This window comes from Amblyomma mixtum, chromosome 3, assembly GCF_055824585.1.
Source record: "Amblyomma mixtum isolate Tamu chromosome 3, ASM5582458v1, whole genome shotgun sequence".
Classification (NCBI taxonomy): Eukaryota; Metazoa; Arthropoda; class Arachnida; order Ixodida; family Ixodidae; genus Amblyomma; species Amblyomma mixtum.
The window spans coordinates 276,261,807-276,285,375 of record NC_143014.1 but is presented as its reverse complement, the minus strand read 5'-3'; the positions used below and the strand labels follow the sequence as shown (position 1 = coordinate 276,285,375).

Below are 23,569 nucleotides of genomic sequence, written 5' to 3'. Positions count from 1 at the left end.
TTTAATGGAGGAGCACAATTTAACCGATTCCCGGCAGCACGGCTTCCGCAGGGGCGTATCTACAGTCACGCAACTTATAGAGGCAGTGCATGATTTTGCAGCAGCAATCAATAAACAAAGCCAAATAGATACTATTGCCGCGAATCTTTGTAGCGTTTGTTTGTTGTGTTTATTTGTTCATGCTTCAAGGCTGCCGCCATGCCGCTTTAGCGCTTCGTTTCTGACGCAAGACGCACCTAGATTTATCTCGATTGATCGCATCCAGACGGAGCCGATTCTACTTTGTGCCAGAATGTTCCCGACCAGACGAGTTTTCGTCGAACGTTAGATTTCAATGTTCTAGTAATTTCCCAGGCTTTATCTCGAATGTTCGCTATCAGCTTTAAAAAGGGCACGGCCGACAGCGGCGGGCATTCTGTTCGACCACCGCCGAGCACGCTTGTTGCTATGCCGCCACCGAGTGATTCAGTTCTTTGCGGGCGCAGGTCAGCCCGAATAGAGAGTTTTGTTTCAAATACATTCTCGCTGTGTTCCTGTTGGCCGGACTGCAGTCACCACTACGTGACATCTGGTGGAGGTGCTGACCTGTTATCCAGCTATGCCCCTCACAATGGAATCTGGTGCACAGCCAACGCCCGTGGTGCTCCAGCCCCGTGAGCCTCCGTCTTTCCGTGGAGAACCACACGAGGAGGTAGCAGACTGGCTGGACATGTACAACCGTGTGGCAGCGCTGAACGCCTGGGACGACAGCACTAAGCTACGAAATGTTTATTTTGCATTGGATGGCACTGCGAGAACGTGGTTTGAAAACCACGAATATTCCCTCACGACCTGGGCGACCTTGAAGAAGCAGTTAGTGGGTACGTTCACTAGCGTCGTACGGAAGGAAAAAACAGAGCTCCTTCTGCAGTCGCGAATTCAGCTCCCAAACGAGACCGTGACTGTGTATGTGGAAGAAATGAAACGCCTTTTCACGCGCTCCAACCCTGACATGACTGAGGAAAGGAAGCTCAACTTTCTGATGTGACGTAAAGGAGGAACTGTTCACAGGTTTGATCCGAGATACTCCAAAAACCCTCGCCGAGTTTTTAGTTGAAGCTTCCACCATTGAAAAGACCCTTGACGCCAGGACCCGTCACTACAATCGACCACTTCAAGTGCTCACGGCAAGCCCCCCGGAAGATACCCTTGCAAGCTGGGATAAGCTGCAAGATTTGATACGCGAAATTGTTCGCGAAGAACTTCGTCGTCCCCAACACAGCAGACGCAGCAGACTCAGGTGGCGTCACTCACGGACATCATCCGCGAAGAAGTACAGCATGCACTTGGCTCCCCGTCACAGACGACACCAACGGAAGTTGAAGCCATGAACTACGCCGCTGCACTACGCAGTCCTGCGCCCCGACGAGACCGACCAAGCCCTCTTCGACAATCACCAGCTCTACAAGAACGACGACCCCTTGCTCCCGCCCGCCCACCTTACGAGCGAAGCAACGGAACTAGGAAATGCGACCAGTGGAGGACTTCCGACAACCGCCCACTCTGTTTCCATTGTGATCATGCTGGGCACATACTTCGCCACTGCCCGTACAGACGCATCGGCCTGCGAGGTTTCGCCATCGACGCCCCACGACCGCTCCCCGGCCAGCGACCACGGGAAATCGACGACTACCTGCGCAGAGTGGAGTACGTGTCGTCAAGCCGTCTTTCCCGCTCCCCGTCGCCGTCCCCCGCACGCTTTGCATCACCGGGCCGCAGCTACGCCGCGGCTCTCCGAGGAAGGTCTCCTAGCCCCCGTAGGGGAAACTAAACAAAGCAACCTGTGGAGGTCAGGTTGCTTGCCGAGGAAACGACGAAGATCCTCCAGCGACCACACCGTATGAAGACGCCGCACCCACTACGCCGACGCCGCATACGACAACCTTGACCACGACGCGAACTACCTTCAAAATGACGCCGCCATCAAGAAAAGCTTCGACCACACGACCCACCCACGATTCACATACCCGACGAAGCCGTGACCCGACGCCGAAGACGACGTGCAACGCCAGAGCCAGGACATCCGACTTAGAAGTCGTTATCGACGGCCGGAAAGTTACCGCTCTAGTCGACACAGGAGCCGATTATTCGGTGATTAATGGACCATTCGTTGCGCAGCTGAGGAAAGTGACGACCGCTTGGGACGGCCCACAAATTCGCACTGCAGGGGGCCACCTCATTACGCCATTAGGACGATGCACAGCGCGAGTGACTCTCAAGGGACATACCTATCCCGCGACCTTTATAGTGCTACGGCAATGTTCCCGCGAAGTGATCTTGGGCATGGATTTTCATAATGAGCATCAGGCGATCATCGACCTGCGATCCAAAATGATCACGCTTTCCACGGACGAGGCCATCCCGTCGACGAGGACTCCGGAACATCACGTTTCACTTAGTAGACTGGGGGAACAAGTGAGTGTCCCACCCCGCTCAAGCGTCATCGTCACCCCAGGCACCACGGAAGCGAGTGACACGGAAGCCATTATCGAGGGGAACATGCAGTTGCTTCTCGACCGAGGAATCGGCATCGCACATTTCCGCAAAGGACAAGCCGAAGTACTGCTGACTAACTTCAGCGAAGAATACCGGCACATTAACAAAGGAACGAGGATTGCTTTCATCGATGAAATATCCGACGTACGAGACTTCTTCGCCCTCTTCGACCCATCCGCAGAAGATTCGCCTGACCAAGAGAACTCGCCCACTTTCAACATAAACCCAGCCCTGCCCCGGAACAGACAAGACCAGAACCGCAATCTCCTTCGAAGCTACAGCGAATGCTTCTCGTCATCGCCGAAAGTCCGACAAACGCCTATTGCCAAGCATCGCATTATAACCGACCAGCACGCCCGACCTCTCCGCCAGAGCCCCTACCGAGTGTCGCCGCGAGAACGACAAGCCATCCGGGACCAAGTGGAAGAAATGCTGCGCGACGACGTTATTCAGCCTTCAAAGAGCCCCTGGGCCGCACCGGTTGTTCTAGTGAGAAAGAAAGACGGCACACTTCGATTCGGTGTTGATTACCGCCGCTTGAACAACATCGCAAAGAAGGACGTCTACCCCCTCCCCCGCATCGACGACACGTTGGACCGGCTGTGCAACGTTAAGTATTTCTCATCGATGGACCTCAAGAGCGGCTACTGGCAAATTGAGGTCGATGAAAGAGATTGCGAGAAGACCGCATTCATCACTCCAGATGGCCTCTTCGAGTTCAAGGTGATGCCGTTTGGTCTCTGTTCCACACCAGCGACATTTCAGCGAGTAATGGATGCAGTGCTGGCAGGCCTGAAGTGGCAGATTTGTCTGGTATATTTAGATGACGTCGTTGTCTTCGCCTCGAACTTTGAGGAGCACCTAAAAAGGCTTCGAACAGTGCTAGACGCAATCAAATCGTCCGGCCTAACGTTGAAAGCAGAGAAGTGCCACTTTGCCTATGAAGAGTTGCTTTTTCTAGGCCACATTGTTAGCAAGGAGGAAGTAGGCCCAGACCCGCAGAAAACAGCTGCTATCGCAATGTTTCCGCCACCGGCCGGTAAGAAAGCTGTGCGCAGATTCCTCGGACTGTGCGCGTATTACCGATGATTTGTCAAGAACTTTTCGCGCATCGCCGAGCCACTGACCCACCTGACAAAGGCAGACGTGCCATTTAAATGAGAAGCGCCGCTAGTGGAAGCCTGCAAGGAACTTCAGCGTCGTTTACAGTCCCGGCCCACCGATCCTCGCACACTTCGATGAAAACGCCGAGACTGAAATTCATACCGACGCAAGTAGTGTGGGCCTAGGCGCTGTCCTCGTTCAGAAAGTCGACGGAGTGGAGAAGGTCATCGCTTACGCTAGCCGTTCCCTGTCCAAAACCGAAGCTAATTATTCGACAACTGAGAAGGAGTGCCTTGCTATCATCTGGGCTCCGTCGAAATTCCGCCCCTACCTGTACGGACGACCTTTCAAGGTGGTCAGCGATCACCCCGCACTGTGCTGGCTCGCCAGTTTGAAGGACCCCTCCGGCCACCTCGCTCGATGGAGCCTGCGGCTCCAGGAGTTTGATGTAAGCGTCGTTTACAAGTCCGGACGGAAGCACTCTGACGCCGACTGCCTGTCACGAGCCCCTGTAGATGCACCACCGGCGGACGACGCTGAGGACGCCTTCCTGACACCCATCAGCTCCAGCTCTTTTGTACAACAGCAACGCGCGGACCCCGACATAAAATGTCTCATCGAATACTTGGAAAGGAATGTTTCTTCACCCCTCGCCTCGTTCAAGCAAGGATTGTCTTCGTTCTGTTTGCAGAACGATGTCCTCGTGAAGAAGAACTTTGCAGCGAACAAGACAGCCTACCTCCTTGTTGTACCTTTAAGTCTGCGCGGAGAAGTTCTTCAGGCCTCACACGACGAGCCATCAGCTTGACATCTCGGGTTTTGTCGCACCCTCCGCCGCATTCAAGACAAGTATTATTGGCCCCGACTGTCTGCCGATGTCGCACATTATGTGAAAACCTGCCGAGATTGTCAGCGACGAAAGACCCCTCCAACCCGACCAGCAGGATTTCTGAACCCCATTGAACCCCCCTCAAGGCCCTTTCAGCAGATCAGCATGGACTTGCTTGGCCCTTTTACGAAATCATCATCTGGAAATAAGTTGATAATTATAGCGACCGACTACCTGACCCGCTACGCCGAGGCAAAAGCCCTACCGAACGGAACAGCAGCAGAAGTCGCCAAATTTTTCGTGGAGAACATTATTTTGCGACACGGCGCCCCCGATGTGCTCATCACTGACAGAGGAACAGCATTTACAGCGGAACTGACGCAGGCCATCCTCCATCACAGCCAAACCAGCCACCGGAGAACAACTGCATACCACCCGCAGACCAACGGACTGACCGAGTGCCTCAACAAAACCATCGCCGATATGCTCGCCGTCTATGTCGATACCGAACACAAGACCTGGGACGTAATCTTGCCTTACGTACTGTTCGCCTACAACACCGCAGTGCAGGAGACCACCCAGATGACGCCTTTTAGGCTCGTCCATGGCAGAGAGGCCACGACCACGCTAGACGCCATGCTGCCGCAGTTACCGAGGATGATAACGTTGACGTCTCCGCCTACCTTCAACGTGCAGAAGAAGCCCGAAGACTTGCCCGATTAAGGATCAAAGACCAGCAGCAGACCGACGCCAGACGCTACAACCTACGAAGACGCAGCGCGGAATACAAGCCAGGAGACCGAGTCTGGGTTTGGACGCCCATTCGCCGCCGAGGATTGAGTGAAAAGCTTTTGCGCCGCTATTTCGGCCCGTACAAGGTTCTTCGTCGGCTAGGTCAATTGGACTATGAAGTCGTTCCTGACCAAATGACTGCATCCCAGCGACGCCGCGTACGACAAGAAGTAGTCCATGTCGTACGCCTAAAGCCCCATCATGCACGCTAAAGGACGCCGTGTTTCCACATTCGGTGTTTAGTTTTGCACAATCCGTTTTTGATTGTTTATAGCCGCATTATGTTCTAAAGCATCGAGTCGATGCTTCTTGGAGAGGGGAGTAATGCCGCGAACCTTTGTAGCGTTTGTTCCCCATCTATGTTCTAAATTTTTTTTTCACTGAACTTGCCTGAACCTGTTCAGTACGGTCCGAACCGGTTCAAACTGGAACCGAATGTCGCTTTCGAGCCTAACCCGGAACTGAACCCGAAAGGTGTGAACCCGAACCTGAACCGAACCTGAAAAAATTCCGGTTCGACACCCTGAAACCAACTAAGCTACCTCTTCCTCCTGTAGTACTTACTTGATTGCTATAGACCTTTCCATGCATTTTTTCATATATATTGCGATATGGAGTGCCTCTTTGCTATGCACCAATTATGAGCATAATTTAGTTTGAAACATAATGATCAGCTTGAAACGTAGAGACAAAGTAGGTCATTTACGACAAAACGTGCCTAACTACGACATGTTCACACTTGAAGAGGAACCCATTACTTCTACAGAAACAGGTTACTGGCTTTGAAAAACCAAACTCTACGTAAGTTACTCGACCTCCACCGCAAATGCGGTAGTAGTGTTGAAATTATGTGATTGTGAGAACTCATCTATCTTACCTGATCTGACGTACAGTTTAATAACGTTATGATTTTTGTTCTGTTGACTGCCTCGCTGCACAACACCATGAATGCTTTTACTTTTTTTTCATTTAAATACAGCCCTTCCTATGCTTGCTTAATAGTGTACAACTGTAAGCGACAGCAATCCCAGCAAAGTATAAAGAAGGGGGGGGCTAAAGCTGTGATATGGCATCTTCTACCTCAGCATCATCCAGTTGTTTTGAATACCCACAAATAAAAATTAAATGTCGGAACCGCTGTACGGCGTTGCACTCTTTCATTTGTCCTTCTACTATATATCTGCCGAATGATAGCCAACGCACTCTCTTCTGGGCAGTTTGAAGAATAAATATTATGGGTACCACAATTTACGAATATTGCACTGCAAATTCACCTAAGCTTTTTCACATTTATCATGTCCACTATGACAGTTTGGAATCACAATCACTCCATTTACTTACACTTATTGTAATAGGGTTCATGTAATAGTGTTAATAGTGCAATAGATTTTTTACTAGTGTACTGTAATAGTGTTTATATTATAGCTTGTCGGATTGCTGCCGTCACCACACACAAAATTAACAAGGTCATGAGGCATGTGTCGCAGCACTTGATTAGGCTTCACCATTGCCACTGTCAGTGGTGTGCAGGGTGACTCGTGATTAGGGTGTCTTTGTAGCACCATCTTAGATTCGAGCCATGACAACCACTGTTCGGTGTGGAGATGCCATGTTTTTTTTTTCTTACATGGAATATGTATACCTCCATTATGGACACAAAGCTTCTAAGAAAGGAAGGTTCAATTCATTGCTTGGAATGGCACGGAGATTGGCAGGAAAGATGAATATTCTATCTGCTACTCTGCATTGGGAAAGTGGAAGAGGAGGCGAAAGAGGGTCGTATGTGATGGGTGATGATGTGGGGAGAAGAGAGTTGAGAATATGGACACACACATTCATTGGCATCACAATCGCGAGTTGACGCCCATGTCTCTCAAAAGGTGTGAAAATGCCCGCATTGGCTGGGTAGCTTTACAATTCTGCATCCAAGCACCTAGCAGTAGGTCCTATGAAGGTGGCCTGTTCTAAGTGAAATAGGGCAAAATGTGAGCTTCGCTGCACCCTTCTTAGAGCGTTCATCGTCAGCCGTCTTTGGGCAAGAACTTTTACCTATTATTTCAGTGGGCTGGGGCGCCTGAATACAGCCAGCGAAGCATGCGCACTGTGTGCTGCATCTCCTTGTTATTGGCAGTTTCATTTCCTCACATCTCAAGAAAATACAATATGTGAGAGAGGCTGCACTATTTAGGTGGTCACAAGCAGGCATTCTGCAGTATACTGCAGCAGTTCATACAGAACACACCCGTCACTACGATTACCACAACAGAAGTCATTTCATGCAATATTTTCTCCTCCTCCTTCCCCTTCCATTCAGATTCCTATAGATAGTCATAGACTGACTGTAGACTCTATAAAACTTGTGTGAACAAATATCTGTTATGGTTCCTCCTTCTGCCGCAGGTGCACCACTCATCATTTGGCAGTGTACCAAGGCACGACTGGGGTATTTCAAACTCTGCACGGTAATTGTGTTCGCAGCCTGATCATTACAAACCATAACAGTATGCTATTCAGCTCAAAAGCGTAATCCTAAATGCTCAAAGTATTTCTCGCTCTTCATGGCCGACTGATAAAACCGACTTTTGTCACACCTGGTAAATGACATATCTCCAGATGGCGAAATTACCGACACGACAAATTAAACACACTTCTAGACTCCTTCCTATCGCCATTAGGCAGATCACAATCACATTAAGTGGCGAATCTTGCCTCAAGGGATGATTTTAAGAATGGGTACAGGCTTCCTGAATGAATGAAGCTGTGAGGCAACCAGTGGTGGGGCCCCTGTGTTCAAGCACCCTAGGGATGCTGCACTAATCACTGAGAGGCCCGATGCTGCCAGGAGCCGGATTATGGTTAGTCTCAATGGTGGACATATCTACAGTGGGCAGCAGTTGCGGTATCTCTCACCACTTTCAGGGTTGCATTGATGGTCTCCTTTCATTTGCACAGGGCCATAACCCTGCATTCAAAGGTTCTCCAGGAAAGGCAGGAGGGGTGGTTAACATTCTCATGTGTGCCGTTAATACCTATAAATAGTATACATTGAGATGGCTGCGATAATATAAACATTTAGGGCAGTAGAGAACAAGTAATGTTTTACTTGTTCTCTTGTTGTACACAAACATTTCACGAATTCTGCTTAAGTGCCCAACCCTGCAATTGGCCTTTGACTGTTTTCACTGGCATTCTAGACGACACCGATGCTACAACTTGATGAGTACAGAAACTTCCATTTTTCTGTTTGAATATCAGTATCATCCTATTTGCACATTACATAATTCCGCAAGGAGACTTTTCCACTTATATCAGTCAAACAAGCAAAATGGAAGACTGTGCTTCGAATTACGTGACGCAAGAACATGCGGTTTGGTACATGTTTTCTTCAAACGTATATTCTAAGCTTTCAATTCACACCCACTGTGCCATGTGTGGATGACTGCAACGCCTTTCTCTAAAGAGCCCAGAGGCAGAACTTCGTTTTAAGCAGGGCCACTTAGTGGGAACAAGGGAAGACTTGAGACAGTATTGGGGCACAGAAGATAAGTGCTGCACGGTTGACTGTGTGATGCTGGCAGCTTTAAGCGCTATATTTTTCTTTTAAAGTGCAAGCTATTACGCCGTCAAATGCATCGACATTTCCATTAGGGCAACACAAAACCACGGCAAGCTCCTTGGCTTAAACTCAGGGTTTTAGTGTAAAACACGGTTTAGAAAGCTATAAAAAGCTGGGCGCGCCATTTTAAGCAGTGTTGTGGGCCATCGAGAGAAAGAAATTATGCTGTCCTGTAAGCTTCACCAACAGTAAAGTATATTCTGCCATAATACTGTCAAAATTATTTCAGCAATCCCTACAAGACTGTGAACCCCCAGATGACTGGAAATTGGGTAAGGTGGTTTCACTCCACAAATCAGGCGACAAACACCTTTCACTCAACTATCGACCAATGTCATTCACCAGCATTCTTTGCAATATAATGGAGCACGTCACCCTGTCTCATCTAGCTAGCTTTCTTGAGTCATCTTCTTTTTTCAACTGTGCACAACATGGTTTTAGAAAATACTGCTCTTGCAAAACACAATTAATAAGTATTACAAGCAATATTAACTTCATACTTGATCATGCAGTGAGGCTGACTGTATTTATTTAGACTTTCGCAAAGCATTTGACTCAGTGTCACACAACTTACTTCTTTACAAACTAAGTAAACTTAATATTGACCATAACATACCAACATGGGTCGAGTGCTTTTTGTCTAACCGATTGCAGTAAGTACACGCTAATAGCTTTAATTCGTCATCCATTCCTGTGACCTCCGGCGTCCCACAAGGTTTTGTCATAGGTCCTTTGCTGTTCCTTGTATATAGTAATGACGTGCCTAACAACGTAGCATCTTCAGTAGGACTTTTTGCAGACGATTGTGTTGTTTACTGCGAAATAAAAAATATGAATGACTTTAAATTACTTCAGGCAGACCTAACCACTATCTCTAACTTGTGTCCACAATGGCAAATGATGCTTAATACATCTAAATGCAAAGTAATGCGCTTATCCCATCGCGAAAATTCAAGTCCCGTTGCCTACACTATTTCTACTTCCTTGCTAACACCCGTGGAATCTTATAAATATCTCGGCGTCATTCTAGCGTCAGATCTAACTTGGAAAGCACACATCAGCTCTATCATAGCTTCCGCTAACTGCATGCTTGGATACCTTAAGCGCAATTTTTCCTTAGCACCAGCCCCTGTCAAGCTTCTTCTGTATAAGTAACTTGTGCGCTCAAAATTAGAATGCGCTAACTCTGTATGGGACCCTTTCACTAACACACTTATTGACACCCTAGAAGCTGTGCAGAATAGAGCAGCGCGTTTTATTGCAAGCAACCATGATCGTGCTTCCAGTATTACAGAAATCAAAAATAGTTTGTCGTTAACCCTTTTGCTCTGTACAGAAAAGTGTCACGCCTGTGTCTGTTTTTTAAAATTTACAACATGAACTCCACTCTTAAAGATGCATTGATCACAACACCAATATATGTTTCATCCCGCATCGATCACTCATGGAAAGTTGGCGTTCCTCATTGCTGGACAACATCCTGCATAAATTCTTTTATTCCAAAAACATCGTCAGAGTGGAACCACCTACCACCACATATTGTAGCTGCAAAGGACGTTGATGAGTCTAGGACAATGTTGTCATTACATTATGGTTTACCATAGCCTCAATTGGTTCACTTTGTTTTGAATATTGTGCATTTAGCTCTGTTCCTTTTTTCATGTGCTTTGTTTTATTTATAGCTTTCTGCCATTGTACCCAGTTGCTCGTTCAATGTTTCTACCAATGGTGACGGTCTAGTACATATTTTTGTGTTTACTTGCAACATTTTTCGACTGTTTTTGTGAATTTATTCGTTTTGGTGTTGGTATTCCTAATTATTGTATTGTTTCGCTTTTTCGAATCATGTATTTTCTTGCAGGTAGTTTTCTTTTTGCAATCATGCATATCATTTTTTGTAGGCATGTCTTGCATGCGTTACCCCCTTTTTGTAACAGTATCATTTTATATCTGTGTAGCACTCCCCTCAATAATGCCCTGTGGGCCATGAGGTTATCGGAAATAAATAAATAGATAAATAAATAAATCTGCCAAATCTCCGCCTGTGACATGTGGGGAAAAAAATTCTGTGATTTTGCTTATGGATTGAAGAGAATATTAATTTTAAATGCTTTGTTTTTAGATAGTAAACATTTAGCCCTGTGCTAACGAATGTTAGAAGCTTCTGCAGAATACATAGGCACCTATGGGAGCAGTGCTGTCGCGCTGAACGAATCGACGACAGAGCTCACCGAACAACTGTGCCTCTCATCCTCTCACTCCCCTCCCCCAATTCGCAGCTGTTTGTTAAAGAGATTAGTGGTTGGAAAGCACGCACTAGGCTTGCCTAATGAAACTGTCACTCAAGATGACGAGGCTCTTAGGTGCTTCGAGACACGTGCGCTGGGAGTTGCCCAAATTTTTTTAATCATCCCATGTTTGCTACATGCAATTTGCAGTACAGGTAGCCATCACCTCGTTATGGCCAATTCTCTTTGTGGGTATGGGCCATTTTATGAGGCCAACAACAACAACACCAGCAAGAGACTTCCCTGACCATCAGGAAGTTGTAGACACAAAAGGAGCAATACAGTCTTGCCAGCGGTGGTGACTATGGGCGTTCTGCCTGCCGGTCGAGAATGACGCATCAGGGAAGGAGAAGAGGGGACAAAGGCACTGTGCAACTAATCCTTCTGCTTGCACTGGGCTGGTGCCGCAGAGCAATACGTCGGACCCGACGGCAGTGGCGGTCCATGGGAAGTGGGACGCTTCCAGGAATTCAGGACCCCACAAGGCTCGCTGAGAAACCAGTGACTGTGTGAGATGACCATAAAGTGTGTGTGTGTGCTGTGTTCCGACTCACTACAGAGTCCGAGGGAAGCGCAGAACATTGAAAGTTGGTGCCGCCTCAGGGTGCTAACTATGGATTTGATTGATCTCGATACATTTCCAAAGGTTACCAAATCGCAGTGCCTGCAGCAACACACGGGAAAGGTGAGAGCGGTGGCTACATAATAAACTTGCTTAAACTGTAGTTTTCGTGAATATTCAAAAGGTCGAGCAGTCACAGCTCAAAAGACCATCTTTCTTGCTTATGAGCATGAAGGTTGAGGGTGAGGTTCCGAAGTTCAAAAAGTTCCCTCCCAACAAGCGGCCATAGCTAACTTTAACAAAGTTTTTAAGGCAATACATCATGGCAGGCATTAAAAATCTTTATTTTTGGCACTTCCATACCCAAAAATTTTAGACAAAAGCATTTTTGAATGGGAAAGTGTTTACGAATGCAATATTTTCATATAATCTAAGATTCTATGATAATATATCCGCCAAGCACTCGACGGCGCTTTGAATTTTTTTTTTTTTTTGCTATTAGCGTTTTTGCTATTGTCAAAAGCGTTCCCCGTTGGTTTTTTATGACAGCCTTAAGTGCTCGATGCGATCAATGGAAACATGTTAAACAATATATTTTGTTACACATCCAGAGAATGGAACATTATTTCCAATATTTCCATAACAGCATCTACCAATTTCTCAGTATTAAAAATGTTGTCTGAGAATGTTGGATATCTATGCCAAAATGCAATCCGGTTGAACCTTCTGCAGCTTGAAAGATTTGCCATGAAGTCAAGCGATTAATTTCCCCATGCATTACCCTCGTGACCGTCTGCACTGTTCTGCACATTTTTTGCATTTCTGCTTGGGACTCCAGTGCAAGGCCTCACTCGAGTGTCGGTCAAAAACTGCTCCCTACAACTATAATTTTTTTGCTGACAATTTATTTGAGCATCAGCTCTCTGTATTTTTCCTATAGTGCGAATTTCATGAAAATATTTCTCTTTGTTGTTTTACATTCCTCTACCCAGAATGATGCAGTACATTACCACTACTGGCTCTAATGGTGATGCTGCCACAAAGCTGCGGGCATGAGAACACAAACAGATTATTGCAGAAGCCCACTGTCGTCGATGTGGCGATTGTTAACTTTAGGGCCTTTCACAAGAGTTACGTCACCTTTCTTGCCCAGGAGACCTCTGTTGTCCTAAGATAAATGTCTTCAACTCTCAAGGAATCTATGGGCATTGCTAATGCAGCGAACAAGTAAATTTTTTTTCCCTTTAGAGTACAGCAAGGCCTCCTCGTGATGCATAAATGATTAAGTGGCACAATAAGTCACTCAAATGTTTTTTGGCATCGACCTAGTGTAATGAAACCGAAGATGCCCACGTTGGACTTTGCGATTACATCGCAAATCACATTCCCTCACACATATGCTCGCATCGAACGAAGATATACTAGACTGCTTCCCCCTAGCTATAATGGCCTGAAAATAGCAATATACAATAAAAAATTATGGGTGTGCTTATTCATCATTATGCGGTGGTAATGCCTAAGCATTAGGTATACTTCTTGCTCTTTTTTTACTTGTACTTATTGTTCCCTCATATTTTCTTATATATTTTGTTGTGTATTTTGTTGCTTTTTACAGCAAACTGCTGAGCAACTTGCTGCGCTCTTTCCCCAGTCGTTCATGGTCATTTTTGTTTTACCTCTGCTTTTCTAGCCATTATTAGCCCTTATCAATTTTACAATCGATTTCTTTCTGTCCTTCTTATGCTAGCCACCTTCCCAGCCTCATCTCTTCTACCCTACAAGTCCGGAGGGAAATTCCTCACCGCCCATTTTGCCACCAGACAACCATGGCAGGTGGATGGTAGTGGCACGTGGCTCCACCTGCCAGGTCGCACGAGTCAAGTGTACGCACCACTAGGCCTCCGGACAACAACGGACACTTTTTCATGGTGAGGCCTCAATTGCTAACTCTTTCAAATACATAAAGCGCTACAAACCACCTAAAAGGAACTGAATGCAAGGTTTGGGGAGGGTGATTTTACAATGTACAGTCATGGACAAGAGTTCGGGGTATGCGGATTTGTAGGAAAAAAACTTTCCGCGCAGCCTCACTAGTCAATCGTCTGATATTATTCCAGGGGATGTAGCAAGTGTGTGGCCTCGTGATTCAATGGTGTTCATTAGAGTGTTTTGGCCGTCTGCAAAGAAATAGTTTCCATCATACCTGCATGCTGCAAGCTTTTATTCACACTTAAGCAATAATCACCTGCAGAACACATTTTTTAGCACACAGTAAATGTTACATTAAACAAACAACAACAAAGTAGAAATTCGCCATGACTTGTGAAAACAAAGTGTATTGCAGTACTATATGCCATCACGTTGAATTGATTCTGGGCCAAATATTCAGCAATTTGGCTCCAAAGTCTCAGAAACATACAGCGTCGCTGCCGGAAATCTGCTTGGAGAAGTCTTTTCCAAGCGCTCGGTCCGCTGTGCTTGATAAAGCTGGTAGCTGCTGGCCATGCGTGGTTGCAGGTTCCAGGAGATGGCATCACGAAACCCTGTGGCCAGCAGCTGTGGGTGCAAGCATGCTGCGGCTCCAGTGGTGGATCTCCACTGGCCTCTGCACAGCCACCACACAACCACTGTCCAACGTGGGGAAGACCCTACATTGCAAGGGTCCGACACATAGCAACACAAATTCACATACTAATGAGATTTGTCATGAGGTCGCCACAGAACACTTGCTTTGGTCCACCACGTTGTAATGTGTGAGGCAACACTTGTTCACCTGCTGCACGTTTACCAGCACACAGCTCAAAGGAGCAGTGGAACATCTGGGAATTAAGACAAGCATTTCATATGCAAATAGGCAGCGCAGTAACGTCGCTGGGTTCTGTGGGCTCCTGGTGATACTACACAGCCATCACTGGGGCATGTCCTACATATCTGGAACATCCCCTTAGCGTAAATATTCTTTGTGCTGTCTCTTCCACAGGAAACACATGATGACCAGCTCAGCTCTGCTAACATCAGCTAAATAAGCCTTTGAATATAAAGGCAGCCAGAAAGACTTTCATTCCTCTTACCTGAACTGTGGGGACGAGGCTGAGGGCGAGGGGTTACAATGTGTCGTGGACGACAGTGTGAAAACCATATCAGTTGGAGTTGCCCAACCTCCTGACACCCCATGCTGCACAAGACTGCCCCACCTCCCACTGACACACAAAAACATACTGTATTAAAACAGTAACTGAAGATGACACTGAGCTACTTCCTACAGAATTTGTCAAAAATATACAGCGCACCTGGTTTGTGTCTGGCCCATGCCCATGGCTTGTTTTACCTCATGGGTGTTCCGAATCTTTCGAAAGTGACCACAGGTCTTTGCCTAAGCAGTGCTGAGCACAGATGATTAACAGGTTAAACACCACGGATAAGCAGCCTGAATGAGCCACCTAGGTCAAGTGACCTAGAGCCGTCATCACAACCTGCCCACTGGGTTGTGAGCAAACTGACCACTGTGGCAGGTGGCAGTTCAATTAATAATTGGTCGCAAGAGGTTCCTCGGGAAGAGCAACCTAGGTCTCAAGCCCCACCGGTGGCAGCACCTGCCATCGTTGGGGAGTGGCGCATAGCATAACCGCTTCACCACCGCACAAGGGGTGGTATGAGGGCTCCCAGAGATCTATCACTTAAAGACAACCATGACCAATTCTGCTTATAAGGGCATTAACGATGAAAGCTATCGCGTGATACTCTTAAGGCAGAGCTTAAGTGTTCCCTCCAATTGTACATATTTAGAATGTGTTCAGTGGAAATGCTGAGAATTGATGCAAAGTAAATGCGGAAACAAGTGCAGTGGTGTCTGTGTGGAAGTTGTTTGTGTCCTGTCCTGACACTCAAGCTTAGTCTACATACATATGCTTACTGACCATTAGGAAATAGCTCCGGAATAAAATTACTAACAAATACTAATCGGTATGTGAGGTTTAACGTTCCTAAGCAACTCCTATGAGGGACGCTGTAGTGATGGGCTCCGGAATTTTCGACCGCCTAGGATTCCTTAATCTAATGTGATTCAAATTTCAGGAGCTTTCTGTTTCTTATTTGTTGTAAAACACGAAATAAGACATGCATGGTCTAACTGTTACAAAATTATCTAGTTCAACAATCCTCCAAAGTTCAACACTACTGCGCGCAGAAGATATGAACTTTGTTCGTTGTTTACTCTAGAAGTAGCCACTGTCCATTGGCAAAACACCCATCTAGTTGGCTGAAGCCTGTGTGGCGACACCATCTCCTCCCAGCCCCACTCCACACATCACCCCCCTAACTAGGTAGCTGCCCATCTATGCACTGCCACCCTCGGTCAACCTCCTCATCCCCGCCCACTGCCACCCTTCAGAGGCACCATTCTCCAATGAACTCTACTTTCTGGATGCACCACGCACCACCAGACCTCCTACCTCTCTTTCCAGAAGGCATCCGCCCACCAGAAACCCCTGCAGCAGCCGAACCAATCTGTGACGGCAGAATCAAATCTATACAAGTAATGAGCAAATCGGCTGTGCTCCAGAAACGCCACCCACCAGGCACCTCCCCTTTTCTAGGGGATTTCTCCCCACCCACCGCCAACCTCACCCACCTGCACCTTCTACAAAACCACCCACCACTCCCCACTCATCTCTGCCTTTATTCTCCCTCCGGAAAAACTGTCACGTCTGAGGCTTCAACCAAAAGGAAGCATTCGTTAAAGTGAAGACATGAAAGTAATAATTTAGGGTAGACCTAACTGCTTTGACAGAATTGTCGCATCAACTGTGGGATCGTACCTTAATCTTTTTTTTCCCTGTTCAAACTGTGAGCCAACTGTACAGAAGAGAAAACTTGTCACCAGACACAAACAAGAAGACTGTGCTCACAAAGTACACCCAACAGAACCACAGGTGAAACCTAGCATTAAAAAAAGTACCATTAGATTAGATGGGCCAGAAAAAACACAGAAAAAGAAAACACTTCTAAAAGTGGCACAAAGATAATGCCGGTTATTTTTAGATTATTTTTGATTAATAGATTATTTTTAAACATTTTTATGAATATTTCCTGTTTCACTGTTTCCTTTTGTTCACTGAGTCAAGCTAGATGTAGTTTCTGGCTCAGGCTGGGGGCCATAAATTTGTGCATTTTCTTTCAAGATTGTGCCCAATATTCCGCAGCATCATGTTGTCGAACTTTCCGAGACTGCCTCAAAGGGATGCTTTCAGAGTTTTGAGCGTGGCCATTTTCACTGTTTTCTGTAATGCCACTTCGATACTTGCTTTGAGAATTAGTGTGCAAAAAGCACATTCTGTTTGGCGGCCCAGAAGGAGGTACTGATGAGTTAAATGTTACCAGCTTCTTGTCACAGCCAGCTGGGGGCAGTGAGAAGTTGCAATCCTCTTCGCACAGCCGGCACGGCCTTTGGAAGCAGAGGTCGAATGCACTGCAGATGCAAGCTTTGAGCTGCAATTGGGCTCCCACAGACAACGCTCGCAGGCCGTTCTTTTCTTCCTGCGGGAAATCAAATTCACGTGTGTTAGATTGCATCTTGTGTGTCTTCACGGCCCACTATGAAACAAACCGAAAGTCAAAGGAGATTAAAAATAAAGCAGTGGAAAAATCAGAAGAAAATTAGGAATAACTAATCACTGGTCATTTGTATTTTCAATATAATCTATACCTAAGAGCCATCAGGCTTAAAGAAATTTCAACAGAGGATTCTCAGCCCATTGCTGTAATTTCTCTTTCCCCTTCCAGCTCTTGGTCACTTTATGTGCCGCTTACGATAATGTGCTTGGCATTGTTTCCCTTAAGAAAATAAACTAAGCAGCCTATTCAAAACCATACTAGAAAAAAAGAAAATAAAAAATTTAAGGCCTCCCCCCTCTCATTGCATTACAAGTCGTCGCAGTCCTTTGCTCGCCAATGCAACAAGTGCTGTTCATACCGTGCAAATAAGAATGCCTTCTTCTACTCCCTGCACCCATCGGGCATGTTTCGCCATTTGGTTTTTCAAGAAAATTATTAGTAACTCCTTCTGGTGAGGAGAAACACAGGCAGATGGCAGTGAACATTAACAGTTGTTTTCACCCTTAACTACCTCATTTGTGCACAAGCATTTATTATCTCTAGTACTGAGCAGAAGGAGGATAAGGAGAATGCTAAAGAATGGGAGCACTGCAGTCTGCTGCGTTGCAGGAATGAGCATTTGAACGTCAGCAGCTTCTTTTTCAAATCATCGGTGTCGCATTGCACTTATCCCGTGACCCTTGGATAATGTTGGCAACTTTTCAATCTCGATCCTTCTATCTCATCTTGCAGAGTGTGTGACTTTTCAGATATGTCAGAGAGAAACCATGGATATTTGTATTAGTAATCGAAAGAGTTTACTAAGATTGCTCTAAAGTAACTATTTGATTTTTCTTTGTAACGTTGCTTGAGAATTGTGGCCAGCACACTGTAGAAATAAGTGAATATTTGCGCACTGCGGGTAATCAGTTGAATTACGCCTTTGCATATACATTCAAAGCCTGGAACACTATTTGGCAACTGAATAGCTTTAGCATATTATTTCGAAATGCTGAAAAATACTCCTTTGGTCACAGTAGAAGAAAAATAATAAAATAAAATGACGATTTGTCTTTAAACCTATTACACATATTTACTGCTCCCAACTTCAATCCAAACAACTGTCATTTGTCGGCACTCACCTAGTGCATCATTCGAGTTTTCATTGAAGAAGCTGGACAGGTTGAGCCGGTACTTGGGCATCACGACCACCAGGTCCACTCGGGCGACCAGTGGGACGACTGCTTGAAGCTGCGGCTTCTTGACGCTGAGAAAGAGCAGCAGCGCCGTCGTCGGGGCTGAGCCAAGCTGCGGCATCAAGATACCCTTTAGTAGGCATCCATTATGCCACTTCAAGGTGCATAATGCACCTGCATTATGCACCTTGGTATGCATTCAGGCATACCAAAGGAAAATGTTACGTAGTGAATCGGTTTTGTAGAAGTAGGAGCCGTGTGTTCTGCATCCACAGCATCATGTATCCCCCACTAGCAATTCTGTGGTACCACTCAGTGCTGCTGCAAAGAAAAATTACGAGATTGCACTTAAGACTGCTTACGAGCTGAAGACTTCCCCTCTTTTCCATTTTTCTCTTCCTTTTTGTTTTTTATTTTTTCTTAACTTTGTTTTTTTTATTAAGTCTATTTCTTTTTCATTGCTTCTGTTTATTTTTTCATTTTCTGACTTTTCTCTCACTCTTTTTGTTTTATTTTTGTATCTCACCTGCCTTCATTACTATGGTCGCTAACACTATCATAATCATTGCTGTCATGAACTCTCAATATAGCTATCATCATCGCTGTCATCTTCTGTATCTCCAGCACTATTACTGTCAGTAGCTACCATTGTCGCTATTTCTATTTTTTACTATTTACCATCCCTACTATCATTATAAACCTGTTGCTTGTCAACTTATACATTTATTTTGATTACCCTACAACTAATGATTGGCAATTTGGGCAGACACATGCGGACAACTTCCATCCATGCCACTTATAAGCCAAGAAATGTTTACGCCTTAAAAATAGCAGATCGTTTAGCATGGGTTAGAATGACTCAGCATGGAGTACCGTGAAATACCGCTAGTTATGGTGGGCACTTAAGGTCCTCTCGGGCCTTTAACATAAAGGACTTCAGCCTAGGAGTCTTCTGCCTGAACTCTTTACCAGGAAGACCTTCACCACAAGGCCTTTACCATAAAGATGTTTACTCTGAAGGAATTTACCTTGAAGGAATTTACCTGATGCTTACGTGGGAAGTACAGTAGTGCAAGGTAATTGGAATATAATAGGCTTCCACAGTGTGCATCCGTCTTCATTGCCGAATGTTACGCATTCTGTGTAGCCATAGAAAAAATAGTAAACAAGAACCTCGCAAACAGTATTATTTACACTGACTCGCTAAGCTTCCTTACAGCCCTTAACTATAGAAATGCAACCACTCCTCTGCTTGGCGACATCATACACAACATAACAACATCCATCGCTCAAGGACAAAATATAAGGCTATTCTGGGTACCAAGTCATGTCGGCATAAAAGGCAACGAAAGAGCAGATGTCTGTGCTGCCCAAGCTCGTGGTAAGCAAATTGAAAATGTAAATATGCTGTATAAAGATTGTGTAAACTGTGTACATATTAAAGCACGAAAAAAATGGCAGTCCGTTTGGAACAACGAAATAAATAATAAACTACACTCAGTAAAGCCAGTCTTAGGAGAATGGAAGTCATGTGTGCAACAGGAAGGTTTTAAGGAAGTCGTTATATTTCGTCTCCGTATAGGCCATACACACCTCACACACAACTTTCTGCTGACTTAACAAGAGAAACCAGTTTGTACATGTGGAGATGAACTGACGGTAAATCATATTTTATTTCAATGCTCTAGACTGGAAAAGCTGAGGAAAAAGTGCTTTTTGCTGTTTTATAATCAATCCATTCCTTTTCATCCCGCATTACTCATCGGTGATAATGCAATCGTTGACATGTCCAGTGTTTTTAGATTTTTAATAGAAGCAGGGGTTCTCAGCAAGCTATAAATCATGACCCAGTGATTCACGTGATGTCCCTCAGCTGCTTTCTCATTCATGAGAAAAAAGGCTGAGGTTTTTATTTGATTGGCTGGGATCCTCTACATCCTTGCCCGGCGAAGGATGGACGCTGAGGCTACCTGACCTTTTTAAAGTTTTTACCTTTAGCCATTCCTAAATCTCTTTTTCTCTGTTATCAGTAGGTAAGTAAACGTTTAGGCCCTTTACACCACTGATTACATTTGACATTTTTATTCAATGGTGCAGAAATTATTTCCTATACCTTGTGCTTGGCACATGATGGCTTTAGTTGCCTATGTGCCATTAAACCCAACACAACACAACACTTGAAGGTCTTCATCCAGGTGAACGCTGAGGCACACCGTAAGGGCAGACTCTTACGGTGTGCATCGGTGGCTAAGTCGCCATGGCATTTAGATACCGGGTACGGAGTTGCAGGTTCAATTTTGGACACGGCGGTAACATTTTGATTGAAGAGCAACAAAGAAACAGTGAAACAGTCGCGTTCAATGACCTAAATCAGAATCCTAGGCATTGTTGCGAAGCCACGGATCACGTAGTGCCTCCACATGAGTGAATTACTAGCACACCATAATTAGATAGAATTACTACACACAACGCACTACCGTTAGACGCTATTGCTCGTATGACGTTCATTTGGCAGATTTTGCTGGATGAAGTGACATTAAGGAAGAAAGTTTTTCAGGATCAGAGCTAGGCGGCTAGGCCTAGCCAGTTACAGAATATACCAATGTCCTCCAGGGCCGGCCGGTGTGGTTGAGGCAACATATATTTTACTTTAGTTTTGACGGTAATTGCGATAAAATAGACATGCATTGGTCACCTCGAGTCTGTCCAACGAGGTAGTTGAAAGCCGTTCCTCCGCAGTGCGCAGAACACGAATGTCCGCTTGTAGTACGTGGCTCACCACCTCAAGATCTCTTTCATTCCGAGAGCGACGTGCACCTCAATCATGGCGGATGCGCACCACAGCGCCGTGGCTGTGCGCCAGCGCACACCACCTAGAGGCTTTAAATCAATTACTTAAATAAAAAACAACTCAGTGTACAGATGATGATCAAGATTAAAACTTTACTTCCAGTGATGTAGGAGGCCCTCTACTCCCCGCCCCCGGCATGCAGGCCTAGGGAACGGGGCCGGGACATCCGCGACCAATGACGACTGGCAAAAATAGAGTGGTTCTTCGTGGCTTCAGCCGTCAGGCGGGCAGCTCTTTACTGGTCGATGGGGAGCTCGCTCCATAGCAGGGCCTCCCACACTTCTCCACTTTCAATATCTTCTCCAGCGCCCAGGCATCTGGCGCCATCCAAAATTGTGTGATCGAGGGCCACCCTCGCTCTGCAGGTTTTGCATTTATCGTCTTTCCTATCGTATACCTGGGTGCAAAACAACCAGAAGAGGTTTGCAAAACTTTCGGCCTTTAATCGTCGCCAGGCGACAGCCTCTTTCTTTAAGCCTCAATCCGGTGGCGGCGTCAGACGTCTTCTTAACAGTAGTTCTTGATGATTTCCACGTATGTATGCAAACGTTTGTCCATGAAAGAAAATTTTTTCCCTCCATGCGTTCGTCCATCCCCTGACAGTCGAGCGGCCGGGTACCCGGAAGTAGAGATCTCGAGCTGATGCTTGGGCTGCCTCATTACCGGGGACAAATAAATGTGTGTGCTTGGGCCCACATCATGGAGATCTTGCGATCGATTTTGGCTGCGGCCAGGATACGAGCTGTTTCCAACGAGACCCTGCCCTTTCTTATGTTCTAGATTGCAGTTTTCCTGTTGCTAAGAATCAAACTAGCCTTGGTTCCAGTGCAAGTGAGCGGTATTGCGATCTCTACAGTTGTATCTACGTTTCTACTCCTAATGGAGGGGGCAGCGGCTGGTGCACCTCGGCCGTTGACTACAGTGGCAACCGCCGCCCCCCCACCTGCCACTCACTGTGTCCACGTAGGCTACCTCTCCTGCTCTAAATTTCTTGGCCCTTTTAGCTAGTGCTTCCACCCTCTTTTTCCGCCTTTCCCTATGGTGTTCTGGCTGCATGTGTTGGGGGAGCGGGGGAACTATGATATTCTCGCAACATTGTGGCGGTAGGGCGATCTTGTCACATATTCCCTGATCGATTTTTTGGCCCACCCACTCCAAAATGCTCCGGCCCGTACTCGCTGCACTCAGTCTTTCTAGCTGGGCGATTCGCACTGCCTCGGCTAGTTCAGTCCAACTTTTATGCACCCCCATTTCCAAGAGGTGTTCTGTTGAGGTGGAGATAGGCAGGCCCAGCACCGTCTTGACGCAATGAAGAACAAGTGTGTCAATACTACCTTTCCTGTGCGCTTTCATATCAAGGAACGCTGTGGAGTAGCAAATTCTGCTAATTATAAATGCCTGCATGAATTTCAGGATACTATGTTCTTTAAGGCCTGTGACCTTGAGTGCAACCCTCCTTAAAGCACCTGTTACTTGCACAGCGTAGTTGGTGAGTTTCCTGATAGCTCCTTTGTTATACTCGTCCTCTCAGTTCGAGAGTCCGAGGATCCTGATTTGATTAACTTTCAGCACAGTTTTCCCCTCAACATTAACTTTGAAATTCCAGTCGCACTTCCTCTACCCAGATTGATGCAGTACACTATTGCTACGTGCTATAATAGTGATGCTGCCACAAAGCTGCAGGCGTGATAATATCAACAGATTACTGCAGAAGCCCACTAGCGTAGGTGCAACGATTGGGGTCTTTACACTCTTTTACAGGAGTTAAGTCACCCTTCTGGCCCAAAAAAACTCAGTTGTCCTAAGATTATTGTTTTTAGCTCCAAAGCAATTTATGAGGGTAGCTATTGCAGCAGACAAGAAAATTTTGTTCCTTTTAAAGTACAGTGAGGCATATCCGTGATGCATTGACAATTAAGCAGCACAATTGTCACTGTAATGTTTTTACGTCGATCAAGCATAGCGAAACTGCTATGCTCCATGTTGGACTTCACGATTAAATTGCAAATCGCACTCTCACATGTACGCTTGCATTGAAGACTGCAAGATATGCAAGACTGCTTACCCCTAGCTCCAATGGCCTGGAAATAGCCAGACTCTGTAAAAAATTATGGCCACGCTTATTCATCATTCTCTTGGGGAAGTGCGTAAGCATTAGGTATACTCCTTTTCTTCTCTTCTACTTATTGATTCTTTGTAATTTC

General features: G+C 46.0%; 1 protein-coding gene across 7 annotated transcripts in view; it reads right to left on the bottom strand.

Moving 5' to 3' along the window:
• LOC149354967 (uncharacterized) overlaps window positions 1-23,569 on the bottom strand; it is a 38,491-nt gene that overhangs the window by 6,354 nt on the left and 8,568 nt on the right. For 5 of the 7 annotated variants that reach the window (XM_089583576.1, XM_089583582.1, XM_089583580.1 and 2 more), the window contains 3 exons: window positions 18,461-18,626; window positions 17,103-17,261; window positions 13,927-14,331 (listed from right to left, as the gene is read on the bottom strand). In XM_089583576.1, coding sequence (XP_089439702.1) covers window positions 17,113-17,261; window positions 18,461-18,626 — 315 coding nt within the window. In that variant the 3' untranslated portion in view covers window positions 13,927-14,331; window positions 17,103-17,112. Of the gene's footprint in view, window positions 1-13,926; window positions 14,332-17,102; window positions 17,262-18,460; window positions 18,627-23,569 lie in introns of those variants that run through there. The other 2 variants (XM_089583578.1, XM_089583577.1) reach the window with 1 other exon arrangement.